The sequence below is a fragment of the Hyaena hyaena genome, unplaced genomic scaffold (assembly GCF_003009895.1).
Source record: "Hyaena hyaena isolate Hyena2069 unplaced genomic scaffold, ASM300989v1 scaffold_964, whole genome shotgun sequence".
NCBI lineage: Eukaryota > Metazoa > Chordata > Mammalia > Carnivora > Hyaenidae > Hyaena > Hyaena hyaena.
In genome coordinates, this window is record NW_024081597.1 from 64 (window position 1) to 19,960 (window position 19,897).

The 19,897-nt window shown below is 52.9% G+C and overlaps 1 protein-coding gene and 1 long non-coding RNA gene across 4 annotated transcripts in view; one reads left to right on the top strand and one right to left on the bottom strand.

Annotated features, from left to right (window-relative positions):
- Positions 1-889: 889 nt before the first annotated feature.
- The window catches only part of CRTAC1 (cartilage acidic protein 1), a 150,660-nt gene continuing 131,652 nt past the window's right edge, over positions 890-19,897 (bottom strand). Inside the window, exons 12-15 of one of the 3 annotated variants that reach the window (XM_039221220.1) lie at positions 18,762-18,907; positions 18,250-18,292; positions 15,557-15,700; positions 890-1,470 (exon numbers count right to left, since the gene is read on the bottom strand). In XM_039221220.1, the coding sequence (XP_039077151.1) occupies positions 1,139-1,470; positions 15,557-15,700; positions 18,250-18,292; positions 18,762-18,907 (665 nt within the window). In that variant the 3' untranslated portion in view covers positions 890-1,138. The other 2 variants (XM_039221222.1, XM_039221221.1) reach the window with 2 other exon arrangements.
- On the top strand, positions 1,813-3,441 carry LOC120223185. The gene is made up of 2 exons (XR_005526221.1): positions 1,813-1,850; positions 1,914-3,441. It is a non-coding gene; the product is annotated as an uncharacterized LOC120223185 (long non-coding RNA).

Consider the following 19,897-nt stretch of genomic DNA (forward strand, 5'->3'; position numbering starts at 1 on the left):
GAGGGCCAGAGAGAGAGGGAGTCACAGACTGAAACAGGCTCCAGGCTCTGAGCTGGCAGTCAGCACAGAGCCCGACGCGGGGCTCGAACCCACGAACTGCGAGATCGTGACCTAAGCGAAAGTCGGACGCTCAACCGACTAAGCCACCCTGGCGCCCCCCTTCCTGGCTGTTCTGTGCAAGGGCACAGAGCTGCCAATCAGTGGGTTCCCTGGTGAGGACACCCAGAAATAGGGACCACCTTACGGGCCTCTGCTCAGGGGATTCCTAGGGATTCCCCTCATCATTGGTCATCAGCTCCCCCCCACTCCCTGCTTTAAGTTATCAGTGCCGTTTGTGAATTTCAGGGTTTACTTTTACTGGCCTGCATTTCTTCAGTGCGATACATGCCAGGTATCATATTAACTGCTTTGAAACCTTGTATTCTCATAATACCCCTATAAGGTGGGTAGCTCTCATTACTCTGTCCATGAACACACTTTAGTTAAATCACTGGCCCAGGGTCACCCGGCTGGTGGACGTCAGAGCCAGTGTTTGAGCCCCGGCCCACACTTAACTGTGAGGCTGTACTGCCCCTTAAGGAACACACGGACTTCTGCACACGTTTACATGTCTACAGTCTCGTGTCCTCCTGTGTGTACGTCCTGTGTCCCTCTTTCACAGATCAGAAAAATGAAGTGTTGATGGGCGGCTGGCCCGGGAATGGGTTATAGGTCTGCTCACTCCACCTGGAAAAGTATGGTCAAGGTGTGCACACATCCCACTCTGAGAATAGAGTTGTTAAAAAATAAAATATACTGGAAAATTGAGAGGAAAAAGAGTAAAGAAAACACAAAGACCGGAATCTTCTGTTTACAAAGCCCTATAAGAGGGGCTTCTTTTTATTGCATTTTTACTAAGTGCCAGGCATTGTGCTTAGCACTTTACAAACGTTATTTCAGTCAGTCCCCCAGCAACCCCAAGATTCTATTATTGCCACCATTTTACACTCGCGGTCATTGATGGGTAACAAGTTAAATGACCGGTCTAAAGTCACACAGCTCGAGAGAAAGCGAGTCAGGATTAGAACTCGGGACACCGAGGTCCTCCCACTTCCCATGCGGTAACACCACCAGTCCGGGTGTTTGGTAATTAGACCCACTAGAACGGAAGCTTCCGATCCGGGTTGTGCGCCTGCGCAGTGCTCGCCCTGCTGGTCGCTGCGGACGCGCCGAGCGCGTGCAAGAGCGAGGAGGGGCTGGGTTCTAGCGGCCCAGGCCTCGCGTCCGCTCCCCAGCTGGCCTTCGTCCGCCGGTGCGTCCGCCCCTTCTCCGCAGCTGGCAGGGGCTCCCTCCTTAACGCCGGCCACAGATCGAGATCTCCATCTACGAGGACCGGTGCAGCAGCGGCAGCTCCAGCAGCGGCAGCAGCTCCGGCAGCGGCAGCAGCGGCGGCGGCGGCGGGGCGGGGGCCCGGTGACTGGCCGAGAGTCCCTGCAGGGAGGTGTATGGCCGGACTGAGGGCCTCTCAGACCTGCGGCGGCTGCGCTACCAGAGCACCCGCTTCTGAGTCATTCTCTGGGCCCCCGCTGCTCCCCTGGGTGGGGGGCGGGAGGAAGGGGGACTGGCCTGGTGTTTCCCGCGGGCCAACTACCCGCGCCCCCTTTTTCCCCCTCCTGCCTCTCGCCCCGGCAGGACGGCCTGCTTCCTGACCTGGCACTTTCTCCTCATGGGGCCTGGCGGGTCACACGCAGCCAGATCTTCCAGGGAAAGGCTGGGGCGGGGTGGGGGTGGGGGTAACACAGTTTAGACAGCCCTTTTCTTCTGCAGCTCCTTTCCCCACACCCCGGACGGGGGGGGGGGGGGTTGCTCAGGTCCCAGAGAGAATGCCCTTATCCCGCACGGACGGGGGGGGGTGTGTGTGTGTGTGTGCTCAGGTCCCAGAGAGAATGCCCTTATCCCGCATGATCCCTCACCCCGAATCCCCCAGGGTCCTGCTCCCCGTGGCTGTCTCCCAGTGTCTGCTCTCTCTGGTGCCACTGCAGGGGCTCTGCCTGTCTGTGATCCTGCCTCCACCAGATTCGAGGTCTGGGGAGACGGGAGCTGCCCTGTCCCCCTCTTCTAGGCTCCTGGCTTCCCCTTCCTCCGCTCAAAGCCTGGAGGCCACCTTGGCCTTGCCAAGAAATAGCCAACTCCTGAGATTCTGCAGGACATCAGGCACTGGTTGAGGGGCACACAGCCGGGGGCGCTGCGAGGTTATCCAGGGGTCTGGAGAAACGCTTAGTGGAGACATGTAGCCTTGGGAGGTTTGAACCTCCAGAACTGGAGCCAACTTCCTGAGATTAGAACCTGTGTGTATGTGAGAGTGTGTGCGTGTGCATGCAGGCACGTGTGTGAGTGCATATGTGTGAGTGCACTGTGTGCATACATGCACATGTGTATGGGTAGGTGTGCGCATGAGCGCACATGTGGATGTTCATGGGTGAGTGCAGCTGTGTGAGTGTATGTACACGTGTGGTCGTACCTGTGAGTGCGTGTGTGTGTGTATGTGACCGTGCACTTGTCTGTTCCCCTTGGTTGCCAGGCCAATGACTGCCCCTCTCTGCATCCTGTCTTATTTTTGTATGTAATGGTCTGTGGCTGCTTCCCTGCAAGGGGCCAGCCTGTCCCCTTGTAAATAAATGTCCTAAAGCTCCTTGCCCCTTGCCTGGGGCTGCCAGCTTGGCTCTCCTTCCTGGTCTTTCCCCTGCCTACAGAGTCTTCCCCACCTTCTGATTCTACTGTGTACATTCTAGGAGAAGAGAAGCTGGAGGTCTAGGAGAGCCAGCCTTCTGGGACCTTCTGTGTCCCTCCCCCAAGCTCCCCGTGACAAGGCAACAGGGCCACACATGCTGCCCGTTCAGCCCACCCAGGCTCTGGAGCTCTCCAAAGCTGTGTAAACAAGGCTTCTGTGGATGTTCAAAGGAACTGGCAACCTGCAGGGGAAAAGGCAAACTCCTTTCTTCAAAGGGAAGGGAAGCATCCCACCAATGAGGCCCCACTTGCCAAGGCTCAGGGCGGCCAGTGGGAAGGAAGCAGCCCCGGCCCTGTGCCCTGAAGACGGACAGAGAGAGGCTGCCTGCCCCAGCCGGCAGGAGGTGCTACCAGTGCATGTGAAAGACCAGCTGCTGCAGGTAGCTTTCTGGAACCAAAGCGGGGCCTGATTGTTTTTGGACAAGAGAGCAGTGTGTGGGAGGGAGGTGCCTACCCAGGGAGCTGGAGAAGGCAGCTCCTGAGCCTGAGGGGGGCAGGTCCTGGTCCAAGGATCCCCCATAGAGGGCTGCAGCCTGGCCCATGCCCATTCTGGCCCACTGTGTGGCCGGGCCTTACATCTGACCTGTGCCTCTCCTGTGGGATCGCCGGGCACAGGTGATGCAGTGGCCTTTGTTTTTATTATTTCTTTTTCCAATAAAAGGACTTGCCCAGCTTGAGGCTCTGTGCCCCTTCTGTCCCCGATGGTGATGCGGTGCCAGTACTATGCCCCAGGGCCACAGTGAGGGGATGCCCGGCTGCCCACCAACCTCATGCCAACGAGGTAGGGCTGAGTGTGTTCTTGAAGCAGCAGTGAGGCTGACGTGGGCAGGACCACCCCTACTTTCTTAGAGCTTGTGGTCTAGTGGGGAGGCTAGGCTCTGGATCCTCTAACCTGGAGCCTTTATGGGGCACTTGCAGCCTTGGGTGGAGGGAGCAGCTTGACTGAAAGCCAGGTCAAAAGTCAGTAATGAGTAGATAAATACCCATGTCTTGAGCTCTGACCCTGGGTTGGGCTCTTTAAGGGGTTGGATCACAGAAGTAGTTCAGTTTTAAAGGCTAGAAAAGCATGTGGGTGTTGGAACCTAGCAGAGTCATATCCTGGATTTTATAAAACTAAGTAACACTTATTGAGCACCTACTGTGTACCAGATACTTTGGTAAAACCACATGCTAGAGCTGGGAGGGGATTTAAAGATCATCTAAACGAGGCAGAATGGAAGCCCAGAGAGGTCACATGACTTGCCCCAGTTCACACAGCTGAGTGACAATGATACCAAATTCAGATCCAAGATCTCCTGACCCAGTGCTCAGTCTGATACCATGCCGACGGCATCTTGATGGAAGTTGCCTGCAGGGTGGCCAGAGTCACACTCTCTGGTCTGTGGACCAAGAGAGGATCTCACCAGACTGTGGGGACAATGGCTCCAGCCCCAGGGTGGAGGCTTTGGGGAGCTCCTCTCTGGGTGGTGCTGAAGGGGACTCTGGGTGGCTTTTACACTCGTGCTTGCGGCTCCTAAGGGGCAGCTTGGCCTTTGCCTGAGCCCTGGGGCAGGCTGGACTCACTGCCTCTGCTCAAACCTGGCGCGTGAGGGGTTGTCACAATGGAGGCTGTTCTTTAACATGTGGGTAAATTCATTCTGTTCTATTGGATAGGTTATGATTCGTAGTAATAATAAACAATAGTAGCTAACATTTATCACTATGAGCCATGTGCTAGGCTAAGATGCCACATAATCATTCAGTCTTCACAACAATTGTATGGTGTGGATTATTATTCTCATTTTACAGATGAGGAGACTGAGGCTCACAGAAGTTAAATAACTTGCCCAAAGTTACACAACTAGGAAGTGGAAGAGCTTGGTTGTGAATCTAGGCAAAGTTAATCCCGGTTTAGGGACCCTGTCAGAGCTTGAGGTCCTCAGCCATCCTAGGTTAGGATTTGGCAGATTCCCAGTTAAGGACTTGGAGCTGTGTCTGGTATCTCCAAGCCCAGGGCTGGCACTTCTAGGCAACATAGGAGTGTGGGTGGGCTGTGCTCTTCAACGGCAGAGCCACAGGGGCAGCCTGGTGAAGGGCAGAGCGGGAGAAGCAGGTGAAGCATGGCTTCTCTCTCCCTGGTTCTTTTCTGCTGGCTCAGTTATGGGGAAAGTGGCCTCTCCCTTGGGTTGGGTCACAGCCACGTCTCTGCGTCCCCCTCGCCAGCCAGGAACAGGCCCCGTCAGGCCCCAGGGAGCAGAGGAACCCCCAGGAAGCTCCGGGTGCCATTCCCCAGTAGTCACTGCTGCCAGACTCTGCTTTCCAGCTTCCGTTGGGGTGTGTGAAAACCACAGGTTTACAGAAGCTTGTGGTGCCGCCGAGCGGCAGAATCGGGCACTGCACCCCGGAATCAAAGCAGCCTGGGAAACAACCCCAGGGCTCCCAAACTCTTTGGGGCAAAGATGGAGTCCCGTTGGTGGTGACTCTCCCTACGGCCAGTCCTCAGGTGCTGCTTTTTTCCTGGGAAACCCCAGCTCCCTTGTCCACAGCTCCGGAAGGACTTAGAGTAAGGAAAGTTTCTGGCAGGCACCTACACTTCGTTTGGGCTTCACTGTTTACGAAGCATGAAGGCAATGCAAATACCACTCCTAATGAGATCTGAACTGGAGTTCAGGCTTTATGAGAGGAGCACATGGTGGAGACTCTCTGCGCCTCAGTTTCCTCCCCCAGATGTAAGATAGGGGTACTAATAATTTACAAAATTGCCGGGGCCAGTGCCTCCCATCTTTGGCTGCAATCTGTGTCACCCAGGGAGCAAGAGAAACCACTGACGGCTGGACCCAACCCCAGAGATTCTGATTTCATTGTTCTGGGGTGCAGCCTGGACATCAGGACTTTTAAAAACTTTAAAAAGTTTTCCTGGAGGTTCTAGCATGAAAACAAGGTAGAGAACCCCCGATTTTGACAGTGCCCAGAGCCTATGAGCCTTTTCACAGGCCTCTAAAGGTGTCTGAGGCCCAAATAAAAGTTTATCAGTTCCACAAAAGCAACAAGACACAAAATGAGTACCAGCTATGATTCTACTTGTAACGTATTCTAATACGGGAAGGGTATTCTACGGTGTTAGATGTCAAGACAGCAGCTGACCTGGGGTGGGGTGCTGAATGGAAGGGGGGCTAGGGAAGCTCCTGGGTGCTCATGATCTGTTTTCTCCGGCAGAGTGCTGGTTACACAGGCGGGCTCACCTTTGAGAATTCACTGAGCTGTACACTTAAGATTTGTATATTTTTCTATAGGTATGGTACATTTCAATAAAATTTACCAAAAAAGTTTATGGGGTCCAAAGTAGGAAAAGAAAACACAAAACTGAAATTAATGTTTCGTTACATACCTACAAAATGTAACACTGACAAACAGTCCACTGTAATTCAACTGAACCCTATGTGTGTGTGTGTGTGTGTGTGTGTGTGTATGTGTGTGTAATTTAGTGTGGGTTGTGGATATATATGACCATGTCTGATATAATGAGGGGTGGGGTCTCCAAAAGATTAGAAGGTGTCTGGTACCTAAGAAAATCTTAAAACGGCCAGGGTTTACACCAGGAGCTCTTAACCTTGACCCCACCTCTTTTACTTATTTGCAAAATAATGTGCATTTATCTGGGGAAGAGAGTTCACAGGTTTCAGCAGATTCTCACAGGAGTATGTGACCACCCGCTAAAAACTGGTTGAGAGCACCTGGTTTTGAGGAATCTGAGAACCTGGCCTAGAATGTGCCTAGTATGACATGGGTGTTTGGTCATGTCAGTTTCTTTCCTTTCAGAGTCCTGCCTTCTGAGGTTTCCATACGACCCTTCTCAGGCAACTTTGGGAGGATTTACTCTCTTGGCAGCGCCCAGGGCAGACTGTGCGGAGCTCACGGCTCTTCCTCCAAGGGGCTATTTAATGGGCTTGTCATTTCAGCACCTGCCGGATGGCAGAACTTAGCCGGGCAGCCTGGAGCTGCACGGGGCCTTGCGGTTGTGAATCAGGGACCTCGAAGGAGGTGGAAGAGTGGGAAGGGGGAGTCAGAAGCCTTCATCAGTCTGCCGACCCCTAGGGCTGCACTCGGCTATCCCAAGTCCCAGCTCTGTCATCTGTAAAATGAGAGCACGATGAAAATGCATCTTGGTGAATGAGAATTTATTTCTCCCAAGTAAAATATTATTGTTATTGCCGAAGTTACACGAGGACCTCATTATACAGTGGCCTCATGATACAGATTTATAACCGGGTTTCAGATTCTTGCATAGAATAAACGTATTTGTCCACGGGTCACTGGTTCCCTGATATAACCCCGGAATATTCATGTATATTACTATTTAATTTAGTTCTCTAACACTCTGGTGAGTGGTTATATTTGGATTCTTATTTTATAGATGAGGAAACTGATGTTCCAGGTGGTTAGGTAGCTTGACGAGCACCCACAGCTAGTAAGTGTCAGAGTAAAGACCCGAACCTACGTGTCAGACCCCAAATTCTGCTCTCATTCTGCCAGCGTGTCACAGTCGGGTGAAAAACTCTCTTCTACCTGAATTGTCTCATAAAGACAGATTCCAGACTCGGGGAGAAGCACATGGGCAAATGCGGACACAGAAGAATTAGCTTTGCAGAGGCATGATGGGGCTAGTTATTCTGGAGTAATTCAAGTTATCGATTTCTGTAATGGAAAAGTGATTGGGGACCAGCTACCACCTGAGAGCAGCCTGAGCCAGGCCCTGGAAGGGGGAAATGTTATACATAGCTTACTGGACCTTGTGAATGGCAATGGCCTTCTTCCCTCTGTCCCCACTTCCTTGGTAAACTCTTGAAGGGTGGGGATCTGGTCTCACTCACCTCCAGCACCTCCCACCTCCCCCCCCCCCCAGTCCCAAGTGCCTGTCACAGTGCTTTGCCCTCAGGTGAATGCAAAATGAAGCTCACCAGGAAGCCTGGCAGGAAAGGAGGCAGGAAGAGAAAGGAGTATACACGGGTGTGAGGCCCCTGCGGCAATGTGACCTGCGAAGCTGCTTAGGCAGATGCAGACAGGTGAGTGGCCACTGAATAACAATTCAACTGCAGGTGAACTGACTAACTCAATTAAAGGGTAGAGGCAGCGAAGCTAGGCCATCCCCTGTGCTGGGCAGCTGCTATGAGTTGCCCTGGCCGTGATCTCATGGCTCTGCTCATGATCTCCACCTGTCCTGGGAGGGGAGGGGAAGAAGCTTGCATCCTGACCCCACTCAGCCCCTACTCAATGCTCCCTGAACACCACTACTGTAAGGTAGGTAAATCCTCGTGGGGCTGAGTATGTTGCCTGGAAATCTGGACCTGGGGCCCTAGAGAGTGAAGTACCATGGGCGGGTGGATGGCTGGACGGACAGACAAGTGGATGGATACAGAAAAGATGGGTATCGGGAGATGACTGATAGTTCAGAGGTGAGCAAAAGGGCTGCCTGGCTTGAGATGGATGCTTGCAGACCCTGGAGAGGCAGGTGAATGGATGGGTACCGATCGGCCCTGTGCTCCCCAGTGCAGATCTAAATACAGGGCCGGAGCTCTTCAAAGGGAAGATACTGTGTAACCCGGTTCCCAAATGAACTCTGCATTTGAGTGATGGATGTGTCTCGTTGGGAAGGATTCTTATAGGTTTAACATTGCCCCAGTTAATGACTTATGAATTGCTGTAAAATCAGGCAGTGCCAGAAGTGAAAGCAGTAGATGAAAGGGCCTGGAACAGATTTTATAATATCTGCATGTGATCAGTCAGTCCCTGCACTGAGCACCTCGCATGCTTTATCTCAACAGCTCTGTGAGGTTGTTATGCTTCCATTCTGTGGAGGAAGAAACTGATGCTCAGAGAGAGGAAACAGCTTGCTTAAGGTCACTTAAAGGGCGTGTCACTTACAGGTGGGGTGTCTGGAAGTCAAGCCTCCGTCCATCTGATCCCAGAGTCTTAGGGCAAAGAGAACATTTTAAGGATGTAAGGAAGGAAGGAGGGATGGTGGGAGGACCATAGGATTTGTGGACCAGTTCTCTAGTATTGTGGCACACGAGACACATTCTGCATTGGGGTGAGGCTGAGACCCCCTCTCTCCCTCTTTCTTCTCTGCATCTGCCTTCAAGGCCTATCAATCTTGAGCCAGGGGACCAGGAAATACAGTGACACTATGGATGGGGTTTTCCTTCCTCCTTGTGGCCCAAGCTAATTCCTCTGCCGTGGTCCCCATGGGCAGTTGGGGACGATGTGATTAGGCCTTTCTCCTTCCCCAGGAGCTCTGTGCTCAGGTCTGGGGTGGAGGGAGGAGTGTTAGTTCCTAGATCTTTCGGTGGGAATGGGGGTTGGAGGCGGGTACACGAGATGGTTCTGGGTGCTAAGTCCCTCACGGTTGCTCTGGGGCTGGCCATGAAGAAGGACAATGAGTTCCCTTTATAGGAATTATTCTGGGCCCCAGACTTTCCTTCTGGCAGGCAGGCTGGGTTCATGAGGTTCTGGGCAGGGACTTCCTAGGAAGAGGTGATACAGGCCCTCCTTCTGTCCCCACTGTCATCCTCTGCTCCTGATCCTGGCTGCAGCCTCCCTTCTCAGCTGAGCAGAAACCTCTGAGAGCGCCTGCACTCAGCTCTTTCCCAGCTGTGTTCCACGGGCTGAGGATGGGTCTCTGGTTTGCTTGGGACGCCCTTACCCTGACTCTGATGCTGGGTCAGCACTGTGGAAAGAACAAGTTCTGCTTCCCCGTATTTCTGACACTGTTGATACAATTGCGCATCCGAAATACTTGCAGGAGTCAAATTCCTGGCTCGGCTGTGGTCCTCGGGAAGTCACTGTTCCTTTTGAGTCCCAGTTTCCACAGCTGAACAGGATGGGGCAGGACTAAATGACTTCTCAGGTGCCTCCAGACTTCATGTTCTAGGGCTTCTGTGAAGGTCAAGGGCAAATCCCCAGACCAGTTCACTGGTTGCCAGTGGATGTGCGCTCTGTGCAGCCCAGTCAACGCTACCCTCTCCCTGCTTGGTTTACTTTGTGATTATTCTCCCTCAGAATGGCCCTGAGTGACACATAGGCTGAATGTCCCCACACCTCGGGCCCCAGGAGGATTTGCCCTGCTCCCTTATGGCCATTTTCAGTCCTGAGGTCTCTTCTCTGCAAAGCTTCCTGAGGGTGGCCCAGTGTCCTCCACCTCTCCCTCGCTGCAGACCCCCAGGTGGCCTGGGCCACAGCAGGGAGTGCTGGGAGCCTGTGAGACCCAGGCTTCACCCTGAACTCTGCTACTTAGTAATATCATTAATATTTTAAATTTCTTTGGGGCGTACTATACGCCAGGCACCATGTCAAGTGTTTTAGATCATCTTGTTTAATACAATAACTCTGAGATGTAGGTATTATCCCCATTTTACAGATGAGAAAGCTGAGGCTGGAGGCCAGCACATCTACTTTACATTTTTGCTCAAATGCCTCTTTCCAGAGAGGCCCACCCTCTCTGTCCCTATTTAAAGGGCCCTCCTGCCTCCATCCTAGCACCTCAGTGTGCCTTCACGCTGCTGCCCAACTCCAAAAGCACTTATCTCCCGCCTCTATAGCTGTATTCCCTTAGCATGTTGTTTAGTGCCTGCCCTACGTCACCGGGGCATTCAGGAGTCCGCCAGTGTCGTACACAGGTGTACGGGCCCAGCCACAAGAACCATGCCCAGCACACAGTACGTGTCCGAACTGCATATACCGAGTGAGAGCTGGTTACATAATTTGCCCAGGTGTCAGTTTTCTAGAGATTGTTCCCCACGAGGCTTAAGAACACAAGCTTTGGGGGGCACCTGGGTGGCTCAGTCGGTTAAGCATCGGTTAAGCATCCGACGTCGGCTCAGGTCATGATCTCAGGGTTCATGGGTTCAAACCCTGCGTCGGGCTCTGTGCTGATGGCTGGCCCAGAGCCTGGAGCCTGCTTTAGACTCTGTGTCTCCCTCTCTCTCTGACCCTCCCCTGCTCACGCTGTCTCTCTCTCTCTCTCTCAGAAAAAAACAAACAAACACAAAACACAAGCTTTGGAGCCAGTCAATTGCCAGTTTGAACCACAGCTTTGCCGCTTAACCAGCCATGTGACCTTGTGGAACTTATCCTGAGCCTCTGCTTCTTTGGTCATAAAACAGACGAGTAACATTTAGCCCACAGCACGGTGTGGGGATTCATGGGGAGATATATGTAAGGTTCTTGGGATACGACAGGCGTTCTGTAAATGTTAGCTCCATTCCCCAAGGAGGGTTTTTTCTCTTCCTGCTTCTCATTTTTCTCCAATAGTCTACGTTTCGACCACTTTGCTGTTCAACCACAGTTCCTTAAAGGGATGGCTGCGGAAGCTTGGCATTATCTGTGGAGTTAGTTAAGCAGCCCGTGCCCTCTCACCTCGTTCCTCTTCTGGGATGTGCCTGTGCTACATCAGCCCTGACAGGAAGTGGCTGGGGCTCTGGCCCACACTGAAGGGGAGAGCCACGGCTGACCCTGGGGAGGGAGAGAAGGGGAGGGACTCGGCCTGCCTCCCCGGCTGACGGTCTGGGTGGGGTATCCCTCCAGGATCAGCCGGGCAAACTCCGCTGGCTCCCTGAGAAAACGAAGCACTCGCTCCTCCTGTGTCCGCGCGGCTCCGGAGAGGTGAGCAACAGCCCTGTTCGGAGGCTGGAGCGGAGTTCCTGCTTGGGCCACAGTCCAGGGGTGCTGGTCAGCGTGTGATGCCCAGACCCTGGGAGGGGGCCATAGCAGCCAGAGTGACACATAATCAAACTCTTGGCCCTCAGAATGGCACCTCCCCAGAGCAGGGCTGGCGGCTGAGTAGGTATTTGGAGAGGCTGTGCAGGTGATTCTTGGTGTTCCTTTGCTAAGGGCAGCCACACTGGCTGGTGCGAGGATGTCTTCTAGCAGCTGGAGAGTGACCGTGTGGCACTTGTCACAGATCCTGAGCTCTTCTTCCTTCCCAACCCATCCCTTGCCTCGGGCAACATAGACTGTGGCTTTTGTGTAACTGGTTAGTCACCCCAAATGGGAAAGAAGGGTCTGTGTTAAGAGCTCAGGCTGGGGGACCAGACTAATCTGATGGAGTCCTTCCTCTGTCTGTCCCAGCTATGTGACTGGGACAAGCCTCTTAGCGTCTCTGTAAAACTGGGATCATTATAGCACTTTCCGCTTGGGATTGTGGTGATTACACATGCTGATTCTTCTAAAGAGCTTAGATCTGGCCCAGACATGCCAAGCTCACTGAATGTGGCTATTATTGTCATCTTAAGGGTACATTCCTGGGGAGAGGAGTATTCTTGGGCAAAATAAAAATGGTATTCTTTTTTTTTTTTTTTTTAAAATGGTATTCTTATTCTTATTACTCTTCTTATTACCAGAGTGAGCTGGGGCTGCCCCAAAGGAGGCACGATCTGTTGTAGGTCCACGCCATTAGTCAGTGCTCGAGGCACTTGCTATTCTGTTCCAAACTCAAGTCCAGCATAAGGCAACAAAGATGTCAGGAGTCTGAGTGTGGCAAAGGGACAAAGAAAAGCCTAGATTCTGTGCTCAGAAGGAGAAGGCAAGGGTGTAGCACCTGTGGGCGTCAGAGGAAGGGGCATTAGAAGAAAGGGGATGGTGATCCTGTGCCTGGCTAGCTTGGGCGTGGCTCTGGGTGGACCCCTCTGTGGCCAGATCAACACAGACCAGTAAATGCACTGGACTAGGGGCACTTGGCTCAGAAAGCCTGGATTCCTGACCCACTGGGGAGCCCCTGTTTTTTTGGGGGGGCAGGGACCGTTCAGTTGGGTCAGTACCTGCCTGGCCTCTATTTCTTTTAGCCTCGTATTTTTCCAACACAAGCATCTTGGGGACAGGAGACTTGACCCCTTCGTTGGAGGGGGGTTCCTCATGGAAGGGACCCAGTGCTGTCACACAGGAGGTTCCCCATGAATGGTTGCTGAATGGATACTGGAACGAGTGAGCAAATACAGAGAGCTTGCTTTCTGGCGTGGCACCACTTAGTTTGATTTTTCAGACATACCCTGGAAGTCCTACTCTGATCCCATGCCCTTGGTTCTGGCTGGAGGGAGACCCTGGGTGAACAATAAACCATATCATCTCGATTTACCACTGTATGCCCAGAGCCTAGCTTGGTACCTGTCACATAGTAGGTGCTCAACTAATATTTGTTGACTGAATGGACCACATCCAGAATAAGCCTTCTTGGCCCCGAGTTGGGATAGTGTAGTTGTGCTCTTGGTAGCTGGGGGGATTTGGAACACCTATGTGTAACTCATCTGGCCCCACCCACCAAGTAGGGTAAATCAACACAAATATACTGTCGTAAAAACTCAGTGTGCGAGGACTTGTGGTTATTACTTTATAAGGTATCCTCTGAAGTTTGCTGTCATCCTGAATTTTCTGATGTCCTTGGCAGGCCGTCTCATGAGCTGTCCCGTCCCTTACTTCTCGTGCTGTTGTGTGTGGTCTGTCAGTGGACACTGTTATCTTACCATTTACCACTGCATTTGGAACCATTGCTTCTGTGGGTTTTGGATTTTATTTCTCTTGCTATCTTAGATCTACTTGTTCATTTCTAAAAAGGCAGCCGCTTCCAGAACGACTAGGGAATAGTCTGAACAGAGACAGTGTGGTCTGCTACCCTCTGACAAGATGGTGCGGCAGGAAAGGGCTCCAGCCTTGGCTCGGGACCAGCTGGCTCTGTGACCTTGGGTCACTTCATCTCTCCGATCCTCATCTCTGGGCCCATCCAGACCTTTAATTTCTACCTGAACATACACGAGTGGGCTTCCCAGAAATGGAGCAATTTTTAAGTTGTTCTATGCTTTCCTGTGAAAATGTAGTTGTTTTTATTTTAAAACTTTTCATTCAAGCTCCTCTTTTGAGTGTAAAAACAGTACTAGTTATGAGGAATTCATATTTTGTGATTTATTGGGAATATTATTATTATATGAGAAAATGGTCTTTTTTTTGTTAAATATGTTTTTAAAATGCTTGCTGCATTCTTAAGTGTGATTTTATTATATCTTGGGGGAACTTTTTTCCCCCTGAAGAACAGATCTGTGATTTATAACAAGCCTTCACTACCAAGGCTGGTTGTGAAAATATTCTACGGTGTTACATCTTTCCCAAAGGGTGCTCTGCTTACAAAGGCTTCTGGGTTTCTAAGCATATTGCAGAGGAGACCATGTTGCAAGATTCTTTCTAGAAATCAAGGTAACTTGAGACTATCCATATCTCTGTCCAGCCACACACTGAAGGGTCTTAGAAAGGAAAGGGCTTCCGGGATACACCAGACCAAATCTCTCCTTACTTACATTATGCAGACTGAGGCCTGTGTAGAGAAGCAACTTCCTCCAAGTAAAAGACCCAGAATATTCCCTCCACATCTGCCCCTTGCTCTTCCTACATCCCTTGCCTGGCCCACACCCCAGCCCCCCAAATGTGAATATTGGTGCACATAGCCAAACCATTGCTCACACACAGGACGTTTCCCTGTCTTGTGATTTGCTCTCCCAGTGCCACCTGACAGAGGAGCTGCTGCTAATTCAGCATTCCAACCAGCATCTGCTTGCCCCGGACACATTTTTGTTTTCGCCAGCTAGGTGCTAATATCCAGCAGAGTTTATTGGCATAATTTCTCCAGAAAGAGGCTGGAGGACGTGGCAAGTTCAAACTTTAACATTTTTGTCATAGGTCCCAAAGGGCCACCTTTCCCCCTCCCATAATAACCACCAACTCCAATATGGCTTTCTCTACCACAGGAAGTCAGGGTACACAGAGCAGAAACAGCACAGGCCAAACCAGCAGGCACATGATACAGGAGTGAATCAACTGAGCAAGCAACCGCCTGGGAGCCATCTTTGTTAAGGGCAAAGTAGGGTGCTTGTGACACTGGAGGACACAGAAAAGACAGGACTATCTTGATTCTTCTGAAGAAGTGAGGGAGGGTAGATGGGGTAAGAGGGGAGACTTTTCTGTTTTCTCAGAAAACATTCAAAGAAAGGCTTCACAAACAAGATTACACAAACATCAGTATCTTCCAAACTTCCCTTTTCAAAGATGGCCACCCCTGCGGTCCATTCAGAGGGAGCACGCAGCAGAGTCTACTGGGCGTGGAGAGAGAGACAGGCAGCGGGAGAGATTTCGTGTTCCACAAAGGTTGTTGGTTTAGTTTAGTTTTTTTTCCTTTATTGATGGGATTTAAAGTGCATATAACTGAAGGCAAAGTCCAAGGCCTAGAGAAAGATATGAGGCACGAGAGAGAGGCTCAGAGATTCTAAAGGCAGCAGAAGGATACCCACCTAAAAAGGCCACTTGAGCTGCAAAAAGGATGGGAGGGAGAGAGAGAGAGAGAGAGTGGGAAAAAGAGAAAGGGGATGGGGGTGGGATGGGGGTGGGGGGAAGCATTTGGGAGGAAGAAGACAAATACCAGTTCAGAAATTCAGGCAAAGATGAGTGGTAGGAGCTAGTTTACATGCCTGGCAGGAAGAGACGGGCTGACCATAAGGTAGGAACATGTACGAAATGCGAGAAGGGGAGAGGTAAGAAGAACGACGGCCTCTGGCCAGGGCACGGCGCCCCAGGGGCCCTTCGGATGGCGGTAGTAGTGGTGGGGCTTCTCCACACCTCTGTCACGGTCTTCCCCGGAGACCAACGGGGGTCTAAGGAGATTCCATCTGGCCGGGAGAAGTCGGGGGATGGGGACCTTGACCTGGGGCCTCCCCAAAGCTCTCCAGTGGAAGACAACTTCCCGTGTCCTACCGGACCGTGGCTGGGCCTCACTCACCCACACAGGCCGTGCCGTCCTCGTTGGGCTCGTAGCCCCGACTGCACCTCCTGTTGGTCCGGCACCTGTAGCTTCCATACGTGTTGACGCACACAGGCTTGTCTCGAGGGCACACGAACGGGAACTGGATGCATTCGTTGGTGTCTAAAAGGCGAGGGGAGCCACTCACCAGGGAGGTGTGGGGCAGTAGGTCCTCGCTCAGGCTCTGCTGCCCCACCCACCCTGTGACCTTTCGCACGTCCCTTCTTCTCTCTGCGCCTCAACTTCCTCACTTCAGTCCCTCTGGCTGGCTCGTTCTAGATTTGACCTCTACGTGTTGGGGGTGTCAGACTTGGTCCCGGGTCTTCTATCTACCACGCTTTGTGTAGGTGTTCCCTCTATATGTGGATGATTCCAGACTCCTAGCTGCAGCCACAACCTGTCCCTGGGGCTCCAGACTTAGGAACCTAACATGTAGCTCATATCAGTAGGTGCAAGGTGGAATTCTAGATCCTCCAGCCCTCAAAGTTTTTCCACCCCCGACCCCATCATGCCTGAGTCAGTCAACACCACTGCCACGCACGCGGCTGCTCAGGCACAGATAGGAGCAATCCCAGCGCCTCCTTTTCCCTTATGTCTGCAGGTGAGTCAACAACAGAGCCTGCCGTCCTGCCCCCCATAGAACCCCTCTGTCTGTCTGCCGCCTCCTCCTCCGGCCACAGCTGATTGCCAGCCGGCACCACCTCTTGCCTGGATTCCTACAGCCACCTTCAGACCAGCACTCTGGCTCCCACGCTTCCCTCTAAATCTGCAGTTCAGCAGGCAGGGTGATCTTTTGAAAATGTGAATCATACTCTCCTGCTTCATTGCGAAGGGCCCCAGGACCAGCATCCAGACACCGTGAGACCCTCCCTGACTTAGCGCCTGGCACGCCAGCCTCCTGCCCGTTCCACACGCGGAGCCTTTCTCCTGCCTTGTGATCCTTGCTCCTGGGCTTCCCTCAGCTCTCTCTGTGGCTGGACCTTCTCGTCCTTCAGGTCTCGACTTGCAGGTCTTCTCCCTGACCACCCTGTCTGAAACAGTCTCCAGGGACACCTTGCTTAAAGCGTTTTCAGTCCCTCTCATTGGGCTGCCAGGTCATGTGTTCTGGTCCCCTCACCGGAACAGATGCTGCTCCAGGACAGGTGCTTGGCCCACATCCCCAGCACCTCGCATGAGCACATGACTAGCCGCTAGAGAGTGAAAAAGAAGTGGTGGCTGGAAGGGTGATCTCATAGGGTCCTTCCGGTGCACAGGCTAGATGCTGGAAGTTTTGTGTACGTGCATCCTCTGTTTAGAGAGGCCAGGGTTGGGACACGGAGAGTGGAGTGGACTAACTTCCTCCCAAGCCACCCTTAGAGCCACACTCCTCCACGTTCTCACCTGTGGTCCTTTGCCCGTGTAGTGTCCTCCACTGGGGGACCTTCTCCCCTCTCCCTGCCTGGTGAACCCCCGTTGCCCCCCAGGTTTCAGCTCAGACCTTGTTTCCCTGGGGCACCCTCTGGGACCCTCCCTGGCTGGTTTAGGGCCCCACCTTTGTGCTCCCACATCCCACCCCTCCCCCATCCAGTCCTGTCACACTTAGTGGTCATCACTGTTTATTCATGTGCCTCTCCCACTGGCTCTAAGCCCCACGAGTGCAGGGACTGTGTCTGTCTTGTTTACTCTTTTTTTTTAAATTCATTTTTAAAAATGTTTATTTTTGAGAGAGAGAGAGAGAGAGAGAGAGACAGAGCACAAGCAGGGGAGGGGCAGAGAGAGAGGGCGACACAGAATCCAAAGCAGGCTCCAGGCTTGAGCTGCCAGCACAGCGCCTGACGCGGGCCTCGAACCCACTAACCATGAGGTCATGACCTGAGCTGAAGTTGGATGCTTAACCGACTGAGCCACCCAGGCGTCCCTGTCTTGTTTACTCTGGCATCTCAGTAGCAAACCCACTCGCCTGGGGCTGATGAACATCTGCAGAACAGACTTGGGAAGAGTGCTGCCCGAGAGTCTAAAGGCAGGAGGAGTCCTTGACCTGACCCCTCACTGCTGGTTCCTGACACGGAAGATACTGGGTTGAGGGTCTTTTAGAGGCTGAGCCCCTTGGCTGCCCTTTGCCCCTCCAGGCCCTTGGAGGACTTTCAGGAAGTCAAGGAACCCTCACAGAGCTGCGGTCCAAGCAGCGCTATAGCTACCTGCCTCTCAGCATGGCACGAGGCTATAGTCTCCCTTCTGCTCCGTGACCGCACTGCGCACCCGGCTGCTCCAGGGCCCCTGGCCACGCCCATCCTTGTCTGCCGGCTCGCGTGCTGGCCAGCTGGCCACGCTGAAGCCACCACGGAAGACGTGTGCGCACCCTAGCCACTGTGGCCCCAGGAGCCAGGCCTCCCTGTGAGCATCATACAGGTACTTATGCGTCTCTCCCCGTGCCTCTTCTCTCCGAATCCATGGCAGGAAGCGCTCATCCCCAGAGCCTTAGTGACTCGGCCTGCTGGCCTCCAGTGTCACTCCCACCTTGGTGAGTCACACGGCAGTTGTCTTGGCATCTGGAGCCCCGGGGACAGACAACACCTTTCCTTCCCCACCTTTCTCCTCTTGTCTGCAGCCTAAGCTTTGCCAGGGCTCAGGCTGACATTCCCCAGGGAGGGTCTGGCCTCTGCCCCGTCCTCTGGAGGCTGCAGGCAACTCACCCATGCAATGGCCATTTTCCTGCTGGGAGAATCCTTGGCCGCACTGCAGGGTGAGCGGAAACAGAGACACTAGTGAGTTGAGAAGATCCCACCTCTGGTTCCCCTCTAGTCACAGCCACAGAGCAGCTGTCACCCTGAGCCCAGAATGAGGGGTGCTCTTAGCTCTGGGCCTGGGGGCAGCCCCTCCCTGCCGGGACCCCTTCCCTTGCACGAAGAAGAGGACCCTGGGGGAAGGACAAGAATATACTCAGTTCAAACTCCTGCTCACTCTCCTCACGTGGGACCACGTGGCTGAGCTGGGACACATAACAGTACCGATCCCTCTTAACCTACAAATCCCTCCCCAAACTACACATGGAGGATCATTATGAAGCCTGCTCTTTGCTGAGATTTCCCTCATTCTAGAGGCAAAGTCTGCACATTCCTGGGAGTCCAGCTTCAGACCCTAGGGCCGTGGGTGGGGTCTGCTCTTCTGGCTCCGAGGCCCAAGGCCCCCCGACACCATTTCTCACCTCCAGTGGGGCTGGGTTCTGAAGTCTGTCCTCACCGCGGGGGTAGGGGATCTCCAGCACAGAGTTCATCTCCTCACCGGCCACGCTCCGGCTTGCCATCTTGCCGTCTGGCCATGTCACCTCCACACTGCTGGCTTCGTCCTTCCCTATGGGACAGAAAGAGAACTGAGTTTTAAATTCTATTTAATTTTAATTGGTTTTTATTTCCATAGCTACACATGGCCAGTGGCTACCATACTGGACAGTGTAGCACCTGAACTCACATTCTAGCGGATAGGCCAATCAGCATGAAGCTGCTTTAGGGGAGAAGGTAAAGCCTGGTGGTAAGCAGGTTGACTTTGCAGTCCTGGGTTCAAATCCTAGTGGTCTCACTTGCTTGCTGTGTAATCTTGGCCATGTTACTCTATTTAAATTTATATTAGTTATAATTATAGCCTGCTAGGGGCCATGCTTTCTTTTACCACCAAGAATGTTCCTGTTTTCAAGGAGCTTCTGCTCTGGTGGGGATAGACAGGCACAGCGATGAATAGATCAATGCTGTCAGATATTAACAAGCTCTGTGAAGAACACAAAGATAGGGCACCAGGGTAAGGCGGAACTGGGGTGTGGCCGGGGGCCTCTTCAGGCCAGGGAGATCAGGGACGGGCTCTTGTGGGATGGCGCTTGAGGTGAGCTCCGAATAAAAGCTGAGGTGATAAAGAACAGGACAGTTGAAGGCACGAGAGAAGGACCATCCTATAGAGCTGAGATGTTTACAAAAGCTAATGGTGAAGTGCAGAGAATATTCACGGCGAATCCATCTGCACACAACCTTAGAGCAACGTGTTACATCGGTGGCAGAAAGCAGGCTGGAGAGACCTGTCAGGCATTCAGAGGCGGTATCAGAGGCGGCCCCAGCCCCCTGCTTGAGGCATCAGGCCTGTCTGTGGCAAGGTCAGGCTAATGGTGATGAATTGGGGTGGACAAGAGGTGGGGGCTGGGCCTCACCTGCAGGTAGAGGTTGTTTTCCTAGTCTGTCACCTGGGAAAGGGGGCCGTGCTCAGTGAAGGTAGGAGAGAGGGGGGCAGCTCCCTCGTTGTCACCCACCAGGGATGACCAGATGCGGGCCCGTTGCTCAGGGGTCCACAAATCTCGTC